General features: G+C 52.3%; 4 protein-coding genes across 5 annotated transcripts in view; 3 read left to right on the top strand and 1 right to left on the bottom strand.

The window, feature by feature from the left end:
- The first annotated feature begins 1,767 nt into the window (after positions 1 to 1,767).
- On the top strand, positions 1,768 to 6,802 carry NICN1 (nicolin 1, tubulin polyglutamylase complex subunit). The gene is made up of 6 exons (XM_050781003.1): positions 1,768 to 1,997; positions 4,715 to 4,891; positions 5,148 to 5,261; positions 5,706 to 5,777; positions 6,091 to 6,195; positions 6,270 to 6,802. Exons 1-6 carry the CDS (start codon positions 1,866 to 1,868, stop codon positions 6,309 to 6,311), a joined length of 642 nt encoding a protein of 213 aa, XP_050636960.1. The 5' UTR covers positions 1,768 to 1,865; the 3' UTR covers positions 6,312 to 6,802.
- AMT (aminomethyltransferase) lies at positions 6,324 to 14,267 on the top strand. Its single transcript, XM_050780931.1, has 10 exons — positions 6,324 to 6,383; positions 7,462 to 8,667; positions 8,757 to 8,924; positions 9,767 to 9,847; positions 10,990 to 11,121; positions 11,549 to 11,627; positions 11,932 to 12,077; positions 12,187 to 12,367; positions 13,064 to 13,219; positions 13,319 to 14,267. The coding sequence occupies exons 2-10, from the start codon at positions 8,578 to 8,580 to the stop codon at positions 13,495 to 13,497; spliced, it is 1,212 nt and encodes a 403-aa protein (XP_050636888.1). The 5' UTR covers positions 6,324 to 6,383; positions 7,462 to 8,577; the 3' UTR covers positions 13,498 to 14,267.
- Positions 14,268 to 14,567: 300 nt separating this feature from the next.
- TCTA (T cell leukemia translocation altered) overlaps positions 14,568 to 20,919 on the bottom strand; it is a 405,836-nt gene continuing 399,484 nt past the window's right edge. Inside the window, exons 2-4 of one of the 2 annotated variants that reach the window (XM_050781033.1) lie at positions 18,391 to 18,661; positions 17,921 to 17,975; positions 14,568 to 16,233 (exon numbers count right to left, since the gene is read on the bottom strand). In XM_050781033.1, the coding sequence (XP_050636990.1) occupies positions 16,191 to 16,233; positions 17,921 to 17,975; positions 18,391 to 18,613 (321 nt within the window). In that variant the 5' untranslated portion in view covers positions 18,614 to 18,661 and the 3' untranslated portion in view covers positions 14,568 to 16,190. Of the gene's footprint in view, positions 16,234 to 17,920; positions 17,976 to 18,390; positions 18,830 to 20,919 lie in introns of those variants that run through there. The other variant, XM_050781031.1, reaches the window with a different exon arrangement.
- RHOA (ras homolog family member A) overlaps positions 18,843 to 20,919 on the top strand; it is a 53,311-nt gene continuing 51,234 nt past the window's right edge. Inside the window, exon 1 of the mRNA XM_050781009.1 lies at positions 18,843 to 19,220. The gene's annotated coding sequence lies outside the window, so the exon portion shown is untranslated. The remainder of the gene's footprint in view (positions 19,221 to 20,919) is intronic.

The raw sequence follows: 20,919 nt of genomic DNA, 5'->3' as shown, positions 1-20,919 counted from the left end.
TGCACCTGTAGCCCCAGGTACTTAGGAGGATGAGGCAGGAGAATCCCTTGAACCCTGGGACTCGGGAGGCGGAGGTTGCAGTGAGTTGAGATCATGCCACTGCACTCCAACCTGGGCAAAAAGAACAAAACTCTGTCTCAAAAATTAAAAAAATAAAAACGCTGGGCTCGGTGTCTCACGCCTGTAATCCCAGCACTTTGGGAGGCCAAGGCGGGCAGATTACCTGAGGTCAGGAGTTGAAGACCAGCATGACCAATATGGTGAAACCCTGTCTCTACTAAAAGTACAAAAAATTAACCTGGCTCAGTGGCTCACGTCTGTAATCCCAGCAGTTTGGGAGGCCGAGGCGGATGGATCGCGAGGTCAGGAGTTCGAGACCAGTCTGACCAATATGGTGAAACTCTGTCTCTACTAAAAATACAAAAAAATTAACCAGGCGTGGTGGCGCATGCCTGTAATCTCAGCTACTCGGGAGGCTGAGGCAGGAGAATTGCTTGAACCCGGGAAGCAGAGGTTGCAGTGAGCCAAGTTACAGCACTGCACTCCAGCCTGGGTGATAGAGCGAGACTCTGTCTCAAAAAAAATAAACCAAAAAAAAAAAAAATAGCCGGGTGAGGTGGCGGACGCCTGTAATCCTAGCTACTTGGGAGGCTGAGGCAGGAGTATCGCTTGAACCTAGGAGGCGGAGGTTGCAGTGAGCCGAGATCATGCCACTGCACTCCAGCCTGGGCGCCACAGAGCGAGACTCCGTCTCAAAAAAAAAAACAAAAATAAAAAAATAAAAAATAAAATAGACAAAACTAGCAGGACGCAGTGGCCTGTGCGTATAGTCCCAGCTTTTCTGGAGGCTGAGGTGGGATCACTGCGAAGTCGAGGCTGCTGTGAACCGTGCGCGGCACTGCACGCCAGCCCGGGTAACCGAATGAGGCTCTGTTTCTAAAACAAACAGAAAACCCCAGGTTGGAAATCAGCAAAGGATGAGGATTCCAAGCACTTCACATCTTTGTCAGTCTTTACTTTTAGCCTAATGACTGTGTGGAGGTTCTAATTTGTATTTCCTTTATAAATATTAAGTATCTTTTCATGGTTTTTTTTGGCTATTTATCTACTTTTGCAAAGCGCGTGTTCAAATCCTTTTTTTTTTTTCCAATGGCTAATACGTATTTTTGAGTATTTTGAAACACAAATCACTGCTGATTTGTGTTTATGTGTTTATACGGCTTTAACAGACTACCGCCCTAAGCACTGAAAGGAACCCAAAGGGAGAGGAAAGGCTTGCATACAGAAAGGCTGGGCAGTTGCTGGGCGCGGCCGGCGAGTAGGCTCTAAGCCTCGCGCAGTGATTGGCTGAAGAAGAACTTCCGTGGAGGGGTGCGGTAACCCACGCCTGTAATTCCGGTACTTTCGGAGGCCAAGGCGGGGGAGCCGGGGGGGGGGGGAATCACTTGAGGTCAGACGTTCGAGACCAGCCTGGACAATATGGTGAAACCCCGTCTCTACTAAAAATTAAAAAAAAAAATTAGCCGGGCATGGTGGCGGGCACCTGTAATCCCAGCTCCTAGGGAGGCTGAGGCAGTACAATCGCTTGAACCCCTGGGACGGAGGTTGCAGTGAGTCCAGATCGCGCCACTGCACTCCAGCTGGGGCGACAGAGCGAGATTCCCTGTTAAAAAAGAAAAAAAGTAAAAAACTTCCGCAGGCACTTCCGACTCCCGGCCCATCCTGAGCTTCGGTGATTGGCTGGGCTGGCCGTACGCGGGGCCTCCCGGGAGTTGTAGTTATTGCGGCTCAGCTGAGGATGCCGGGAAGGGCTGGTGGTCGGGGGCCTGGAGCGGTGGTTGCGCTTAGTTGCGGCGGTTGTCATCATGTCCCGCATTTTGGTGCCTTGCCATGTGAAAGGCACCGTAGCCCTCCAGGTGGGCGACGTGCGGACCTCCCAAGGCCGGCCTGGCGTGCTGGTCATCGATGTCACCTTCCCCAGCGTCGCTCCCTTCGAGGTGAGCAAGCCTGGTGGGCGCGACCGAGGCTCCTGGGCGGGGCCGACCTGGAATCTCGGTCGTTTCCCAGGCATTTAATCTTTTACAGGAAAGCTTCTGCCGTCTTCCTTGCCCTTGCAAATTAATCATTCATTTATTTAGTCCTTCAGTTAACACATTTTACCTAGAATTGAGCTTCCTGTCTTGTTCTCTGCTATGTCTCTTGCCCACATCCAGGACAGCGCTGGCATGCAGGTGGGGAGAGGGAGCTAGGTTTTGCTGGAAATACCAAATAGTGAACCAAAATAGAAGTTAGGGGTCATTTTGTCCCTGGCCACAGTTGGAGATCGCTAAACAATGATTTACCCCAAAACCTGCCTCCTCCCCATTCTTTTTTTTTTTTTTTTTTTTTTTTTTTTTTGATACGGAGTCTCGCTCTGTCGCCCAGCCCAGGCTGGAGTGCAGTGGCGCGATCTCGGCTCACTGCAAGCTCCGCCTCCTGGGTTTACGCCATTCTCCTGCCTCAGCCTCCTGAGTAGCTGGGACTACAGGCGCCCGCCACCACGCCCGGCTAATTTTTTGTATTTTTAGTAGAGACGGGGTTTCACCGTGGTCTCGATCTCCTGACCTTGTGATCTGCCCGCCTCGGCCTCCCAAAGTGCTGGGATTACAGGCGTGAGCCACCGCGCCCGGCCTACTCCCCATTCTTATAGTCTCTGCCAGAGGTCCCTTACTTCACCACCATCCCCCCAATGACTCGAGTTGCCAATCTCCAGTTGCACTTCCACATCAGTTGATAGAGTGACTGGACACTGCATGACTCAATAAAGAGGGCAAAACCTACCTCCAATGGCCTGGCATTGAGAGCCCTCTGTGTCTGTGCCCCACCTGTTTCTGTCTCTTTTTTTTTTCTTTTTTTGAGACGGAGTTTCACTCTTGTTGTCCAGGCTGGAGTGCAGTGGCGCGATCTTGCCTCACTGTAACCTCTGCCTCCTGGGTTAAAGCAATTCTCCTGCCTCAGCCTCCCAAGTAGTTGGGATTACAGGCACCCACCACCACACCCGGCTAAATTTTTGTATTTTTAGTGGAAACAGAGTTTCACCATGTGGGACAGGCTGGTCTCGAACTCCTGATGTTAGGTGATCCACCCGCCTGCGCTTCCCAAACTGTTGGGATTACAGGCGTGAGCCACCGCACCCAGCCCCATCTCTGCCTCAGGAGATTTGTGCTGTGGTGTGTGGTTCTTCCCCAAGCTGTTCCTTACCGTCAACTGGGAAACTTAATTAAAGAGCCCAACCTTGGAAATCCTGACTTAGTAGACTAAGGTGGAGCCTGGACAATTTATTTGGTAACACATTTTCTTGGGTAATTCTGATGAGTATCCAATGACAAGATCTACTGCAGTAGCCAAGCTGAATCACTGGCTGTTCTAGTGCTATACCAGCTTCTCTCACCCTTTGGTAATTCTTTGTACATGCTACTTTTACATTATCTACATTTCTTCTTCTTCTTCTTTTTTTTTTTTCTAAGAGGGAGTGTCGTTTTATCGCCCAGGCTGGAGTACAGTGGCTTGATCTTGACTCACTGCAACCTCCACCTCTTGGGTTCAAGTAATTCTCCTGCCTCAGCCTCCCTCGTAGCTGGGACTACAGGCATACGCCACCATGCTCAGCTAATTTTTTGTATTTTTTTTTTTTTTTTTTTTTTTTTTTTTTTTTGAGACAGAGTCTCGCTCTGTCGCCCAGGCTGGAGTGCAGTGGCTGGATCTCAGCTCACTGCAAGCTCCGCCTCCCGGGTTTAGGCCATTCTCCTGCCTCAGCCTCTCCAGTAGCTGGGACTACAGGCGCCCGCCACCTCGCCCGGCTAGTTTTTTGTATTTTTTTTAGTAGAGACGGGGTTTCACCGGGTTAGCCAGGATGGTCTCGATCTCCTGACCTCGTGATCCGCCCGTCTCGGCCTCCCAAAGTGCTGGGATTACAGGCTTGAGCCACCGCGCCCGGCCAATTTTTTGTATTTTTAGTAGAGATTGGGTTTCACTATGTTGGTCAGGCTGGTCTTGAACTCCTGAACTCAAATGATCTGCTCACCCCAGCCTCCCAAAGTACTAGCCACAGTGCACAGTCCACATTTTCTACATTTCTTAGTCCACTTGGTGAACTCTTCCTCCTTCCGGCCTCATATGTATATTTTCTGCCTCTTCCAGGGTTAGAGCTCTGCTCTCTAGGAGCATCTTGGACATGCGGCAAGATCTGCAGTCATGATTTGTTTCCATGACCTACTCATTTAGACTTTGAGCACCTTTAGGAAGGCAGAATTGTCTTTGGGCCCCAGTGATACTTGTTGAAATTGTTAGTTCGGTAGATGAGTACATTCAAAGGGGAAGAGGCAGGTGGATCACCTGAGGTCAGGAATTTGAGAGCATCCTGGCCAACATGGTGAAATTCTGTCTCTACTAAAAACACAACAAGATTAGCCGGGTATGGTGGCACATGCCTGTAGTCTCGGCTACTTGGGAGGCTGAAGCAGGAGAATGGCTTGAACATGGGAGATGGAGGTTGCAGTGAGCTGAGATCATGCTACTGCACTCCAGCCTGTGCGACAGAGCGAGATTTCCTCTCAAAAAAAAAAAAAAAAAAAAAAAAAAAAAAAGGGAAGGAAGAGGTAGTGTCTTTGACCTTTGAGCTTTTTGGGCCCTGGGCCTGGGTCTGACTTGCTGTAATGGGTTGTATGTGCTCTAGTTGCAGGAGATCACATTTAAGAATTACTACACAGCTTTTTTGAGCATCCGTGTCCGTCAGCACACCTCTGCACACACACCTGCCAAGTGGGTGACCTGCCTGCGGGACTACTGTCTAATGCCCGACCCACACAGTGAGGAGGGAGCCCAGGAGTATGTATCGCTGTTCAAGCATCAGGTCAGCTGGGCCTCAGGATGGCCAGGGCAGCCCAGATGAGGACTTACCAGAAGTGGGGGGATTGGGTCAATATACCAAGAGGGAAGAGGGAGCCAGTCTGGCCTGGACTGTGGCTTTCAGGGAAGTGCCTTGGAGGGACTATTGTTCCTTCCTTCCCAAAGGCCTGCGGGGTGGGCAGCATTCTGGCTCATTGCTGGTTGGGAGGCTTCTGGGCAGTGAGCTGGGTCCTCGCCGGGTCCTTATGTGTGTGTGTCAGATGCTGTGTGACATGGCCAGAGTATTGGAGCTACGCCTGATTCTGCGGCAGCCATCACCACTGTGGCTGTCTTTCACAGTGGAGGAGCTGCAGATCTATCAGCAGGGACCAAAGGTAAGTGACTAGCTGAGCTGCTGGCTGGCCCTTTCCCCAGAAAGCACCTATGACTGGGAAAGCTGGGTGGTGGGGTGGGTAATGGGTAAAGATTGTGAATGGGGCCTTCATGGAGGTTAGCTGGGTGTGAATGCTGGAAGCTTACAATGAGAGATGAGGCCATGTCCCCATATCCCCTGACCTTTGGGACCACCTGCTTCTTTCAGAGCTGGAGCCTTTAGGTTCTGGGAGACACTTTTGAGCTTGTGTTTCTGAGGACTCTGTCTGCACAGCAGGAGAACTTAGGTAGTCTGACTGCCCCTTTAGGTCTCTGTGGGCTCCCTAAACAGGGTTTTCCCAGTGTCTGAGGCTCAGGGGCCTTTCTCTCTGCTCCTAGGACCTTGGAATCTGGTCCCAGAGCTGTCCACTTTGTCTCACTCAGGGCAGTACATCTTTGCTTTGCAGAGCCCCTCCATGACCTTCCCCAAGTGGCTCTCCCACCCAGTGCCCTGTGAGCAACCTGCACTCCTCTGTGAGGTAAGCCCTCACCCTAGGTAAGAAGCACGTATGAATGGCTCTAGTGTCCAGCACAGGCCAGGTGGACCCCTTCCTGTAAAATTCTGGGGCTAGGCCCAAGGCCCTTGGGTGTTATCTTCCTCTTGGGTATTCTTTGGGATTTGAGGCATCTCTGTTGTGGGGCTACATCAGGCCCTAACCTCACATTTCATGAGCCATCTGAGAATGTTGTTGGTCTCAGCTGGAGGGCCCCTAGCCCAGGTTGGCCTCTCTAGAGCCCTAAGGGCACTGCTGGGGAGAGACCCATGGCCACTGACCCCTCCTTCTGGAGCAGGGTCTCCCAGACCCCAGCAGGGTATCCTCCGAGGTGCAGCAGATGTGGGCACTGACAGAGATGATCCGGGCCAGTCACACCTCCGCGAGGATCGGCCGTTTTGATGTAAGTAATCGCTTCCCTCTGCTTGGCTTGCTTTGCCCTGAGCAGATCAGACCTCATGGTCTTTTGTATTTCAGGTGGATGGCTGTTATGACCTGAACTTGCTCTCCTACACTTGAATAGTGGCTCCTACCCAAGATGTTGGCCTTTCCGTGCCCACCCAGACTTGGTTTGGGCCACCAGAGGCTGAAGTGGGTTTCCTGTGTATTCCGAATGTTGCCTGCATGCCTATTCTGTCTGGGCCACGTTCACAGATTCAAGATTCTCGGGGGCTCACTGTGTTACTTCAGCATGAGCTCCTGGCAGGGGGGGTGCTCTGTCTTCGCCTGGCTGCAACTCAATTCTTCCTTCTACCCAAAAACACTCCAGTCAGTTGTACTTACTGAGAATCCCTGAGTGCCCTCTGCCCATCCTGCCAACATGCACATTCCTGTCTTCTGCCTGCTCCCTCACCTCAGTGCAGTTGGGCTGGGCTGACCTACTAGAACCTGCTCCATGTATGAACCTGGAAGGCCATTGCTGCCATGGCACTTGGGACACTTGAGGAAGAAACAGAAACCTTATTTCTTCCTGTGAGTCCCCTAGTGGTTTTCTTTCCAGTTGTATTATGCCACAGAAATAAATTTCTTGTCTAAACTCTTCTGCTACCTGCCTAGGAAGGAAACCTGAAGATTTGGGCAGCCTGAGTCTCTCAGTTTCTGAGCTGGCTCCTGAATATATGTTCAAGTGGGTGTGCCCATAGGGCCTGGGCAGGTGTCTCTAGCAAAGCCAGGGCCTGAGAATAAGAACTGGAACCCTTCTAGCCCGGGTGCAGTGGCTCACACCTGTAATCCCAGCACTTTGGGAGGCTGAGGCAGGTGGATCACCTGAGGTCGGGAGTTCGAGACCAGCCTGAACAACATGGAGAAACCCCATCTCTACTAAAAATACAAAAAATTAGCTGGGTGTGGTGGTGGGTGCCTGTAATCCCAGCTACTCGGGAGGCTGAGGCAGGAGAATCTCTTTAATCTGGGAAGTGAAGGTTGTGGGGCTGAGATCATGCCATTCCATTCCAGCCTGGGCAACAAGAGTGAAACTCCATCTTAAAAAAAAAAAAAAAGAACTGGGACCCTTCTGCCATCTGACATAGTCCAAAGCACATCCCTATCCTTTCTCCCAGTTATCCCACTCCTTTTTTTTTTTTTTTTTTTTGAGATGGAGTTCTGCTCTTGTTGCCCAGGCTGGAGTGCAATGGTGCAATCTCGGCTCACTGCAACCTCCACTTCCCAGGTTCAAGCGATTCTTCTGCCTCAGCCTCCCGAGTAGCTGGGATTACAGGCATGTGCCACCACGCCTGGCCTGCCCCTTTCCAAGAGAGATGCTCAGCATGATGAGAGATCAGCCATGGTAGGGAGTGGGTCCAAGTAAGGGTTTGCATTGTTGCCTTTTAAGAGGCCTAGGTCCTCCATTAACTCAGGCCAACCATTAAGTGATGCAGGCTGCTCTTCCTTCATGTGAGAAAAACCTGTTTCCCTCTGGTTCTTCCTGGCTTTGCACCTGGTGGCTATTATGAAGCAGTACTGCAGTATGTCTTGGACCTGGAAAGTTGGACATGTGTGCGGCTCAACAGTTTCCTGGGAAGAGTTCAGTGACCTTTTGGTGGCCACCCTCTGCTCTCACCTATGAGTTCTTGCAGGTGGCGACTTTACCTGCAAGGTCACTTACATAGCCCCACTCAGCTGCTTTGGAAAGCATGATGGAGCAGTAGTCCTCAATGTGTGTGTGAGTGAAGAGGACCTTGTGGTAGCAGGGACCATGCTTCATTTGTGGCTGTGTCCCCATCCGAGGGCCTGGTATGCAGTAAGATCAATACATACTTGTGGAATGCATGACTCTGCTGGCTGCCTGTGTCTGCCTGGTGGGAGAGCTGTGGACCTAGAGATCCACATGAGGCCAGACTACTGTGGTGCTGCCTACCTGCCAGGCTGGCTCCACCCTGCTGTGACCTCTTCACCTTCCCCACCCCTACTTGACCTTACTCCCTTGAGGTCCTAAAGGTATGATTCAGACCTTTCCGCCCTTTCTGGAACTTTGACTTTTTGGAGACAGGGCGGTTCTGCAGGGGGCAGTCTAGCCCCTAGCTCTCTTCTGGGCAGCCCAATCAGCTCTGGATTGCCCAAGCTGCCCTGAAAAGCCAGCCGAAAGAGCCGGAGGCTGTTTCCCTGTGGTTGGGAGTTCCTGCATTCTCTGCTGTAAATCCCAGCCTGCCCTTGGGGCTGCCGACGCCCCCTTCAGATCCTTTGCTCCGGAGAGAGACCTGTCCGAGCAGAGGCCTGGACTACATCTCCCGGCGTGCCTGGCAGTGTGGTGTCCTCTGTGCGCCATCTGTGCTCGTTGCAGGCGACGATGCAGAGGGTTGTAAGTGTGGTGGCCCATCTGGGCTTTCGCTTGCAGGCATTGCCCCCGGCCTTGTGTCGTCCACTCAGTTGCGCACAGGTGGGATAGAGGGTGTTGATCTTGGAGGGTGGGGGAGGGAAGCGGCTGGGGGCTAGGGCCGTGGTGGCACTAAGCCCAGCCGCCCGCAGGACGTGCTCCGCAGGACACCGCTGTATGACTTCCACCTGGCCCACGGCGGGAAAATGGTGGCGTTTGCGGGTTGGAGTCTGCCAGTGCAGTACCGGGACAGTCACACTGACTCGCACCTGCACACACGCCAGCACTGCTCGCTCTTTGACGTGTCTCATATGCTGCAGGTGAGCCAGGGGAGCACGCTGGCCGCCTGATCAGGCCTTCCTCCCTGTTTACAGTGGTGCACTCCTTGGCTTTGTTTGCTGTGAACTGGATTCCAAGGACAGCCCTCCCAGAAGAGCTAGAGGTCATGGGGGTGTCATGGATAGGTCAGTGGCCCCAAGGAAATAAGCTCAGAGGGTCTCATCATCATCTCATCCTTCTAGTCTGCCCCCACTAAGTGGTGTGCCTTAATGTCCCAGGTTTTCCAGGGCTGACACCCACTCTCACGTATTGGGCTGGGTGTTGGTTTGAAAAGGGGTTATTTCCGGTGGCTCACGCCTGTAATCGTAGCACTTTGGGAGGCCGAGGCGGGCGGATCACAAGGTCAGGAGATCGACACCATCCTGGCTAACACGGTGAAACCCCGTCTCTACTAAAACTACAAAAAATTAGCCGGGCGTGGTGGTGCGCGCCTGTAGTCCCAGCTACTCAGAGGCTGAGGCAGGAGAATGGCGTGAACCCAGGAGGCGGAGCTTGCAGTGAGCTGAGATCGCGTCACTGCACTCCAGCCTGGGCAACAGAGCGAGACTCTGTCTCAAAAAAAAAAAAAAAAAAAAAGGAAAAGGGGTTATTTCAGAAAGGTGCTAGGTCCTGTCCAGTCCCTGGCAGTCCCCCAGCACAGAGTGACTGGGGGAGGTCAGGAAATCAGAAGGTGGTCCTTTACCACGTGTAGAACCAAAAAACTGGTTAGTCACTTTGGGTGGGCTGGACTGCACTGTGGATGGCAGGGAGGATGCATCCTAGATTAGTGGCCTTTTGGGTTGTAGCTGTTGCAATGGCCTGAGGCTTTCAATCTCTTCCCCAGACCAAGATATTTGGTAGTGACCGGGTGAAGCTGATGGAGAGTCTAGTGGTTGGAGACATTGCAGAGCTAAGACCAAACCAGGTGGGCCCTTTTATTTCTGCTCTATGAGTTTTCTTAGCCATGAGCCAGCAAATGGGCTTAGTCCCTACCTCAGGCTTAGGAGCACAGAGATGAGTCAAACACAGCCTCTAAGGGCTTGCAGTCTTGGGGGACGGAATCCCTGAGTCATTTCCAGAGACCCAGACATTTGTAGAGAGGGGAATATCCCAGCCTTACTACATCAGGCTAGGAGGCCAGAAACCAAGGTTAATATACTGCTCTCGGGCCATCCCTTCTGTTTAACCCCTCTCTATTCAAAGTGTGGTCCCTGGCCAGGTGCCGTGACTCAAACACCTGTAATCCCAGCACTTTGGGAGGCCAAGGTGGGTGGATCACCTGAGGTCAGGCGTTCGAGACCAGCCTGACCAACATGGCAAAACCTCATTTCTACTAAAAATACAAAAATTAGCTGGGTGTGGTGGTGCGCACCTGTAGTCCCAGCTACTCGGGAGGCTGAGGTTGCAGTGAGCTGAGATCACACCACTGCACTCTGGCCTGGGCAATGGAGCGAGACTCAGTCTAAAAACAAAACAAAACAAAACAAAACAAACACAACAAAGTGTGGTCTGTAAACCAGCATCCTTCGAGCTTGTTAGGAATATACTCTCAGGCACTGCCCCAGACCTGCTGAATCAGAACCTTCATTTTAACAAGATCCCCAGGTGATTCATGTGACCCCCTCAACCTCAGGCTTTTTGTCCATCAGTGAGGAGGCTAAGGAAGTTTTTTGGGGGCATTGCTATGGAGTGCTTAGAAGAGCCTGGGATCATCAAGATGACCTTTGAAGCTTTTGTCCTGTGGGTTGGCAAAACATGGGTTGAGTCATCCCAGGTTTGGATAGGTGAAGCAGCAGGTCCTAGGTGTCAGAGATGAAGCATCAGATGGGGCTCTCAGTACAGAGTGGGGAGGGGTGCAGAGGTCTCACCAGATCAGGGAAGCACCCCAAGGTAGGGAGGGGATGAAAACTTACTTGGTGCATGAGGACCAAAGACCTTGGACTTGGGCCCAGACTTGCACCTTCACACCCTGAGTCCTTCACATTAGGGTTCATAACCTTTTGGTAGCTAAGTGGGTTCAGGGGTGTGTCTGGCTCACCCTTGGCCTTGCCCTCCACTTTGTCCTAGGGGACATTGTCGCTGTTTACCAACGAGGCTGGAGGCATCTTAGATGACTTGATTGTAACCAATACTTCTGAGGGGCACCTGTATGTGGTGTCCAACGCTGGCTGCTGGGAGAAAGATTTGGCCCTCATGCAGGTACACCCCCTGTGTGTTCTAGGCACCTTGTCTTCCTTGTTCATAGAGCAGCATCCTTGTTGTCCAGGATAGGGTTGGCGCAGACAAGGGACCCGGACAGTGGCTCTTTGAGTGAAGGAACAGCTATAAGACTCAAGAGCAGGCCCACTCTGGAGCATGCCAGGGTTTGGTGGTGGGGGATTAGGCATGGGGAGGGGGGCTTGGCCCCTCTGGTGAGGGTGTGAGGTGGCAGACCTGGGGTTGGGTCATCTCTTATCACTTAGTAGCTATGTGACCTTGTAAGATGGGAACCAGCCTACTACCTTTTTTTTTTCCTCCCTCCTCCTCCTCTCCACTGTCTTACTACTGTCCAGCTCTGCAGTGTCCAGCCCATGGTAGGTGCTCAGTAAGTGGCCCCAGATGCTCTTGTGGTGTTTCTGTCTTTTAGGACAAGGTCAGGGAGCTTCAGAACCAGGGCAGAGATGTGGGCCTGGAGGTGTTGGATAATGCCCTGCTAGCTCTGCAAGGTGAGAGGGCTGGGCTGGGGTTGGAGCCAATCTTTGCCTTACTAGCTTCATTGACTGCTTAGCACAGAGACTATACCAAGAAGAAGGTGTGGAAGGTGTGATATTTGTGTGCCATAATTTTAAGTTTGGTATCTTGCCCTCCTCCTACCTACTACAAGGCTCCATGGGCTAGGGACAAGGGCATCTTCTCCCACTTGCAGAGTAAGACTTGCTCAGGGCTTGTTCTGGTCCCTGAATAAGGCTTTAGTCCAGCTTTGAGGGGTGCTGGGACCTGAATTCTTGGTCACTGGCTCCCTGGGCCCAGGCCCCACTGCAGCCCAAGTACTACAGGCCAGCGTGGCAGATGACCTGAAGAAACTGCCCTTCATGACTAGTGCTGTGATGGAGGTGTTTGGCGTGTCTGGCTGCCGCGTGACCCGCTGTGGCTACACAGGAGAAGACGGTGTGGAGGTGTGTCAAGAAGTGGTGTAAGGGGCAGTACAGGGCACAAGATGCACATGAGGGGTGGAAGGTGTGTGGCACAGGGAGCTTCCCATCTGCCCTCTGGTGTTTCATACAGATCTCGGTGCCGGCAGCGGAGGCAGTTCACCTGGCAACAGCTCTTCTGAAAAACCCAGAGGTGAAGCTGGCAGGGCTGGCAGCCAGGGATAGTCTGCGCCTGGAGGCAGGCCTCTGCCTGTATGGGAATGACATTGATGAACACACTACACCTGTGGAGGGCAGCCTCAGCTGGACACTGGGTGAGCTGGGCCAGCACTCAAGGATGGGGTCCTGGAGGTTGGGGTGACCCTTATTAAGACTAACCAGCCCATGACTCCTCCAAAGGTTATGTAGCCTGGAGCAAGTGACTCAGCCTTCCTGAGCCTCCGTTTCCTGAAGGTGCCACTGTGGCTTTGCCTATTAGAAACTGAAGATGCTGCTGGGTGTGGTGGCTTACACCTGTAATCCCAGCACTTTGGGAGGCCGAGGCGGGTGGATCATGAGGACAGGAATTCAAGAACAGCCTGGCCAACATGGTGAAACCCCGTCTCTACTAAAAATATGAAAATTAGCCAGGCATGGCGGCGGATGCCTGTAATCCCAGCTACTTGGGAGACTGAGGCAGGTGAACTGCTTGAACCCGGGAGGCAGAGTTCGCAGTGAGCCGAGATCGTGCCACTGCACTCTAGGCCTGGGCGACAGTGACTCCATCTCAAAAAAAAAAAAAAAAAAAAAAAAAAGAGAAACTGAAGATGCTCAGCAGGTGGGCAGCATGGCCTCTAGGGGGTAGGAGGTGGTTTTTTGGCTGACGGCAGTGAGGGGAGGAATAGAACCTGGAGTAGCCCAAGCAAAGGGGCCTTGATGCTAGATGGGTGTTACCTGAGGACTTCCATAAGGACCTCCTGTGGCCAGGGCTTCTATGGGCTGTGGCTTACGTCTCATGTGTCATTCTCCAGGGAAGCGCCGCCGAGCTGCTATGGATTTCCCTGGAGCCAAGGTCATTGTTCCCCAGCTGAAGGGCAAGGTGCAGCGGAGGCGTGTGGGGTTGATGTGTGAGGGGGCCCCGATGCGGGCACACAGTCCCATCCTGAACATGGAGGGTACCCAGATTGGTAGGTGGACCAGGGAAGCTGGGAAGCCCTTGTCTCTTCCCCAGGAGGGTGGGGGCACTGCAAGGTGGTGCTAATGCATGGCTTATGCTTGCTTGACAGGTACTGTGACTAGTGGCTGCCCCTCGCCCTCTCTGAAGAAGAATGTGGCAATGGGTTATGTGCCCTGCGAGTACAGTCGTCCAGGGACAATGCTGCTGGTAGAGGTGCGGCGGAAGCAGCAGATGGCTGTGGTCAGCAAGATGCCCTTTGTGCCCACAAACTACTATACCCTCAAGTGAGGATGGCTCAGGGTGGGGCTGTCCCCTCCAGGAGTCTTGCCTTGGAGGGCATCCTACAAGGGGTTAGTCAATCAGCTGAGGCAGAACTCACTGGGGGTGGGCAGCTAAGGTGGAGGCTGATTCCAATTGTCTGGTTGAGGGGTCATACCACCTATTCCCCCCACCTAACTCATGCCACTCCAGCTTCCTTCAGGACCCTGCTTCTGAGTGACGGACCAGCTCACACAATGTCTTGAGTCCATGATCCCACTGACCCACTCTTGCCTGCTGGAGGGTAATGAGAAACTTTGGTTCTGCCATCTCTCCCACTCTGCCAGGTGCTGGCTGTGGAGCAAAGGCTCACCTTTGTGGGGAGGATAAAACCTGCCCAACCTACCTCACAATGGTTTTTCACATTGCAAAGGGTAATAACATGGGCGGTGTGGACTTAGGCCACCCCCTCCAGTTTGCTTTCCATAAATGCAAATTGTCCCTACTGCAAGTCAGGAATGATTGCTGACTCATGGTAGGGCTGCTATGCCTGTGTGTAAACTTGGGAATGGCTGAGGGAACAGAGACTTACTCTTCCACATACCCAAGTTGGTCTAGTGTGCTGCCCAGTAGCAAACCATGGCAGGCTCACCACCTATTCTGAGCTCCAGGGCTGTTGTAGGGCAGGGTGGGCTTCCTCCCAGACTTGCCTTACCCTGGGCTGACCTTTGCCCCTGGTATGCATTAATGGACTCCACTGAATCCTGAAAAAAAAAATTAAACTTCCTTCTTACTTGCCAGTCTCTAGCTTCATTGTTCTTTGTTCACAGGGTTCCTGAAATGCCAACCCAGTGCCTGCCTTCCTGGCCTCCAAGACAAGCTTGGAATAGGTTCTCCTTGAAAGGGGCCAGTCTATAAGAATGGAGATATTGCCTGTTGGGCACCCCATCCCTGCTCCTCCAGGGAGCTGGCATCACCTCTCCCCTCCCTGCAAGTTGTTGCATCTGGGTCCCAAGGGGCAGCAGCTTCCAGGATGTTCCCTCTCTCACTGCCCCTATGCATGCATACCCTTGTTCTGTCTGAATAACCACAACAACCGATGCACTTCCGTGTTTAATAAGCCACATCCTCAGTTGAGCCTGGGGTGAAATGTGAGATCCTGACTCTGTGCAGTAGTATCAGTGGGTGGGCCTGGGGCTGTGAAGACCATCATCCTCAGTACAGCTGCAATTCCAGTGCCCCTCTACCACAAAGATGGCTTAGGCAAAGGCAACCAGATGGAAGTGTGACATCCAACAGGGAGGAAGTAGGCAGGGGTCACTAAAGTGGCTGGTGGCCCAGCGGATGGAAGCAGAAGTATGGCCATGAGGGAAGGAGGCAGGTCCAGGGCTACAGTGCTTTCAGGTACTGGTGTTTCTATAGGGGCATTTGCCACCCACGCCTTTGGAAACTCCTCTGGCCTATTGTGACATGGCAGGGCTGCCTGGTTCTTGAAGGCAGAGAAGATGCTAGTGGGGAGGAGCTGAGGCTGTGACATGCGTTTGTACCAGGTCCAGATGGGTAATGATGAGGCTACAGGCTATGATGGGGCCACTGTGCACTAAATGCTTGTTACCATCCTATGAGGGGACAAGGTACAGACCCACATTCCCATAGGCACTTAAGCAGTGGGGGGTAGGAGGCTACCCCAGCGGTTCAGCTGTGCTCCTTCAGGTACTCAGCTTACCCCCAAGAAGGACTGAGAGGAATATGAGTAGGACAGTTGGCAGATGACAATTTCCTTTGCCTGGCTCACAGGAGAAATCTGATTGGGCCAGGGATGTGGGTGTTTGGTGCCTCGATCTGGATGGTGCCAGCAGGGACACCACCCTGCCTTATACCTGAATGGCCAGCTAAATAACCATAGAGCTTAAGGTCTGGCTCAGGTCAGGACTCCCTGGCTCCTTGCCAATAAAGCAAAACCAGGGATTCAGAAAACTCAGGGCTTAGGAGAAAACAGATCTGCCTTACAAATCCCAGAGCTGGTCAACCTCAGGCTTCCTCTCAGGAAAAAATTTTTTTTTTTTTTTTTGAAATGGAGTCTCGCTCTGTCACCCAGGTTGGAGTACAACGGCGCAATCATAGCTCACTGCAACCTCTGCCTCCCAGGTTCAAGCGAATCTCCTGCCTTAGCCCCCTGAGTAGCTGGGATTACAGGTGTGCGCCACTACATCCGGCTAATTTTTGTATTTTTAGTAGAGATGGGGTTTTCACCATGTTGGTCAGGCTGGTCTCGAACTCCTGACCTCGTGATCTGCCTGCCTCAGCCTCCCAAAGTGTTGGGATTACAGGCGTGAGCCATCGCGTCTGGCCAACTTAGGAAATATTTTTATGGGATCATATCTCGGGGATGGGAAGAGGGACAGGAAAAGAAACCTAAGACAAAAGAACTGATGGCCTTCCCAACCCAGAGGCTTCCTGAGTTATCACCCCTGAGAGAGGAGGAACACAATCTCTCTCCTTAAGGCACCCAGATAAGGGTACAGGCAAACTCTTCCCTTGCCCAGTGCCTGGATGAGGGCGTAGGGCCAAGAGGCAGAACAGGCCCAGCCCTGCAGGCACTGGGTACCCTGCTACCAACCCTGAACCCCCGGCAGTTGTCCCTGAGGTCTGGGGAGTAGCAGAACCCAGTGTAGAAGCCAGCAGACCCAGTGATGCCCTTGGAGACCCTCTGCTGCCTTCCCTTATTCTCTGTGGGTTTTGAGAGGTTCGTTTGCTGCCATTTCCCTGAAAGTGATGGAGAGAGAGAAGAGAGAGGGGTTATTCCATGGGCAGAACAGTTGATGAAATTGGCTCTCCCAAGCTCCTTCTTGAGGATTGAGCTAGGCTCAGTAAGGTCACATAACAATCTAGACCTCTCTGCTGATCTCCCACAGCCCACCCTGGGCCCAGCACCTTCTCCCTGCAGACCCATTCTTCTTCCTGGTTCTCCATGTTAGTATGGCATTGCCATCCTTCTCTTTTTTTAATTATTCTTTTTATTTATTATTATTGTTATTATTTTTCTTTTTTTGAGAAGGGGTTTCACTCTTGTTGCCCAGGCTGGGGTGCAATGGTAAGATCTCAGCTCACTGCAGCCTCCACCTCCTGGGTTCAAGCAATTCTCCTGCCTCAGCCTCCCAAGGAGCTGGGATTACAGGCGCACGTCACCACACCCAGCTAATTTTTGTATTTTTAGTAGAGATGGGGTTTCGCCATGTTGGCCAGGCTGGTCTCAAACTCCTGGCTTCAGGCGATCTACCCTCCTCTGTCTCCCAAAGTTCTAGGAACAGGCGTGAGCCACCATGCCCGGCCTATTATTTTTTTTGAGATAGAGTCTCACTCTGATGCCCAGGCTGGAGTGCAGTGGCGTGATCTGGGCTCACTGCAACCTCTGCCTCCTGGGTTCAAGTGACTCTCATGCCTCAGCCTCCCGAGTAGCTGGGATTACAGGTGTACACCACCATGCCAGCTACTTTTTTCTATTTTTAGTAAATATGGGGTTTGCTATGTTGACCAGGCTGGTCTCAAACTCCTGACCTCAAGTGATCCGCCCATCTCGGCCTCCCAAAGTGCTGGGATTACAGGCATGAGCCAGGGGGCCTGGCCTCTTCTCCAAGACAGAAATCTGGGCAGTGGCAGCCTTTCTAACCTCTAGCCCTAACTCTTGGACCCCTTTATCTACTTGCCATGAAGTAGGCATTTATAAAGGCAAATTAGATCACAGCCTTGCTGAGTTAGTCTTTCAATGGCTCCCAGGGTCCAACAAGCTCTCATGTTCAAGCTCCAGCATCGCAGTCTTACCTATTCTAATATGTCACCCTTATCCTTCCCTCTTAGCCTTGCTCTATCCATTCCCTTTGCCAGGTACATTTTGTCACTCTGTGGCCTTTGATCTCGGCTTAGGTGTCTGTCTTGGGAGATGCCTTCCCTGACCACCCCTGCCCCATGCACCCCTAATAAATCCCTGGCTCCCCATGAGCAGGGCCCGGGTTTTCTTTGTTCTCTGGGCCTCGTGTGGTCCCTATCATGTGATAGGGGCCCAGAGATTATCTGAATGAATGCCCTGATTAGTGAGTGCATGTTTTGCAGAAGAGGAGGCTGACCCTGATGAGGTCAATGTGCTAAGGATTACTGCCTTTCCAACTGAGGGGATTGTGCGGAGTGGAATCCAACAAACATGTCATTTCATCTCTCTGAAATTATGACAATACCACCACCTGTCCTACAGGCTGCTGAACAACATGCTGATGGACTGTCCAGACCTTGATGTCATCCTAACTCAAAGCCTGAACTCTACGTGCAGACTTGAAGCTTGCTGCAAAGGCTATTAAGCTGGTGGGCTTATAGCCTGAGAACTCCCTTCTCTGTCACCAGCACAGGAGTGTCCTTGGAATGCCAAGCATGGGGTTGTGGTATGGACAGATTTACTCACCACGAAGGGAAATGCGTGGAGCCATCAGGCGTGGATCCATTCTGACCACCCAGACCTGGAGGCAAAAACACATCCAGAGCTGCAGCAGGCTGGGGTGGGGATCTGAGCAGGCATCAGCCCAGGTCAGGTTAGAGACCACTGGTATTGTTTGGTGAAGTCTAGTAAGGGTCCTAAGGGACTAATCGTATTGCCAGGTGAGAGTTCTGAGGAACAGATACAATGTGATGGGTGGACTGGTGGAGATTCTGGCGTAAAATGGTATGGTGGCATGAGTCAGGGTACAACGTTAAGTTCTCTCATCCAAGTACCCGGCTTAGCTTCGTGGTCAGATGCGTTCAGGGTGGTAAGGCCGTGAACCAATGTTAAGTTCTGATGAGCCTCTTGCAGGATAGTTGGGGAACCCAGTGATACAGTCGGGAGAGGGTGGGGGCGGGGGCGGCCAGCCCACGGAAGTTCGTAGGAAGCCTCACCTGGACGGTGATACAACCCGGTCACTGTATTCCCGTAGAACCCCCAGGCCAGCTGGATGCCCAGGAGACTTAACACCAACCACAGCAGCAACAGCTTGAAAAGGGTCACGCGCATGTCCTGCGCCTCCCACTCCCTCAAGAATTCGCTGCCCAGCGCGCCCAGTGCATCCAGTACCGTGGCCGGTAGAGCCTGCAAGGCCTGCCCAGACCAGGGCTCCGCCATGACTGGCCCTCGCCCCACCCGGGGTACTGTCACCGTAGTCCCTACCACGCACGCGTGTGATCTTCCGGGGCCAGGCCCGTTAGTGCGCACGCGTAAATCTAGGCAGGGCGGGGCCTACTTCCCTTGAGTGAAGTGTTGGCAGTTTGGGGAGGAGTATTAAAACCGCGCACGCGCACCTAACCCCACCCTGCTTGCTTAAGGGATGAGTGACTCCGGGAGTACAAAATAGCAACCAGGTCTTTTATAGCCCCGGAGTTCCCGTGATGCCCCACGCGGCTGCAATGATTGGTTAAGGGTTTTGCTTTTAGGGCGTGGCCGCGCTCCTGAGCAATAGTGGATGAGCTGTGAGTGCGCGCGCGTGCGCGGGGCCGCGACCTATGTCGGCTCGAGCCCGCTGGGCACTCGGGGGCGCGCACGTCGTTCTTCGCCCTCCCGCCGCCGCCCGTCCTCGCTCTCTCGCGCTCCCCTCCCGCCGCCCGCGGTCCTCCGTCGGTTCTCTCGTTAGTCCGCGGTCTGGTCTTCAGCTACCCGTCTTCGTCTCCGAGCTTGCGACTCGCGGACCGGCGTCCCCGGCGCGAAGAGGCTGGACTCGGATTCGTTGCCTGAGGTGAGCGGAAGGGTTCCCTCCAGGCGCCGCGGGGCCCCAGGCCCTCCCGCCCGTCCGGCAGTCTTCCGGCCGGCAGGCCGCCGCCCCGCAGCGGCCGCGCCCCACCGGCTGCTCGTGGCCGAGCCGCCCCTGACCTTTGACCTGACTCCCGGCTCAGGCCCCGCGCCCCAAAGCGGCGACCCCGCCCGCGCAGTCCCCGGAAGCGCGCCCCGTAGTCTCCAGTGCCCCTTCCCCCGCCCGGCCGGGCCTGGTGGAGCCCAAGCTGCCCGCCTGCCTGCCCTCGGTCCTCGGCGCTTCCTCTCCCGGCAGCGCCGGGCAGGGCGGGGGCTTTGGGCCGGGCCCCCGACCGCGCAGTGTGGCCGGCTGCTGAAAGCGCGCGTGGCTGTCGGAGTTGAAATGGGAAAGAAACTCTTTACAACTCCATTTTGCTTTTTACGTTTACCGAGAAACGTGAATCACTGTTTTATATTGATTAAAGTCCAGTTACACTTTGGGTAGGTTTTCTTTTAATGCAGATTTGTTGGAGACTGTGTAAGTAAGTAAAAGATTGTATTGAAAGCTTAGAGGTATGATCTACGGCCATACCACCCCGAACGCGCCCTAACTCGTCTGAAAGCTTTGGGGTCTGTATTGAGTGGAAAAGGGGTATTTTCCAGTTGAAAAAAAAAAACAAAACCACAAAACTGTAAATGATTTAGCGATGTTGCATGAAAACAGATGCAATATTGATTAGTCTAAGTCGCTGTATTGATTAGGAATCACCTAAGCATCTGTACCTTAGTTACTGATTGGATCTACAGTTACAGATCGTCTTCATTGAATAGCGCTATTTGCATCCAAGTTGATTTGTTCACAAACCTTGTTTAGTAGTTTACGGTGGAAAACTGAAATCTTTTTTACCTCAAAGTTGGTTCCACTTGTGTTTTTTAATAGTTTTGATTTTAAATTTTTACCTCTGTTGACTTGTTTGGTTCTTTTTGTCTTGAAGGAAGTCTTCTAAAATAAACGCTTCTTGCAGATGTGTAAGTAGATTATATTTCACTCTGCCTTCCTGAAGGAGAAAAACAGAAAAACTGAAAAACTTCCATAATTTAAAATGTGTGTGATGAGAATTTTTCAACCACTTAGTATCACCCAGATGTGTAGTGTGTATGTACCATGTGGATGATTGTCACCTTGAGATGTGGCTAAATAGGCGGAGATACTGTTTTGAGCGTTTGGCACAAGTGACATTGGACTGAAAAAAGACTAGTTTTTAATTGTAAAGGATGACTTATTGAAGGATCTCTGGATAACTTGTCTTAATTGGTTCCATCTAATTTTGTGGAGCACTGATGGCTCTTGGGGACATTAAATATATAAGGTGCACCTTGGTTTGAGTTAAAGTCTAATGCTAGATTTATTTTCTCTGTTGTAAAAATCTGCGTTGCAGGGAAGAAGAGAGTAGGAATAATGTATAGTTCTTGAATTTTAGATCTAAGAGTAATCTTTCAGGTGTGGTTGTCTAACCCCATTTGCAGATGAGCAAACTGAGTCCCAGAGACTTAAGTAAATTTCCCAGGATTATCTATCTAGTCAGGAGCAGACCAGAACTGTCTGCTCTGTTAAGGTATTCTCCATTTACTCCCAAACGTTTGACCTCTAGAGTCAGCTAAAATTCAGGACTTCCAGCTTATTCCATTGTTTCTTCTTTTAAACC

The sequence above is a fragment of the Macaca thibetana genome, chromosome 2, assembly GCF_024542745.1.
Source record: "Macaca thibetana thibetana isolate TM-01 chromosome 2, ASM2454274v1, whole genome shotgun sequence".
Taxonomy (NCBI): domain Eukaryota; kingdom Metazoa; phylum Chordata; class Mammalia; order Primates; family Cercopithecidae; genus Macaca; species Macaca thibetana.
Note: the sequence above shows the minus strand (reverse complement) of the source record. Positions and strands in the feature narration are given on the sequence as shown.

Excerpts from the sequence above, each read along its gene's own strand:
- NICN1 (XM_050781003.1), top strand. The coding sequence starts at position 1,866 with ATGTCCCGCATTTTGGTGCCTTGCCATGTGAAAGGCACCGTAGCCCTC. Across the intron at positions 1,998-4,714 it reads CCAGCGTCGCTCCCTTCGAG|TTGCAGGAGATCACATTTAA; the intron begins GTGAGCAAGCCT and ends TATGTGCTCTAG. Across the intron at positions 5,262-5,705 it reads TCTATCAGCAGGGACCAAAG|AGCCCCTCCATGACCTTCCC; the intron begins GTAAGTGACTAG and ends TTTGCTTTGCAG.
- AMT (XM_050780931.1), top strand. The coding sequence starts at position 8,578 with ATGCAGAGGGTTGTAAGTGTGGTGGCCCATCTGGGCTTTCGCTTGCAG. Across the intron at positions 8,668-8,756 it reads GTCCACTCAGTTGCGCACAG|GACGTGCTCCGCAGGACACC; the intron begins GTGGGATAGAGG and ends AGCCGCCCGCAG. Across the intron at positions 12,078-12,186 it reads CAGGAGAAGACGGTGTGGAG|ATCTCGGTGCCGGCAGCGGA; the intron begins GTGTGTCAAGAA and ends TGTTTCATACAG.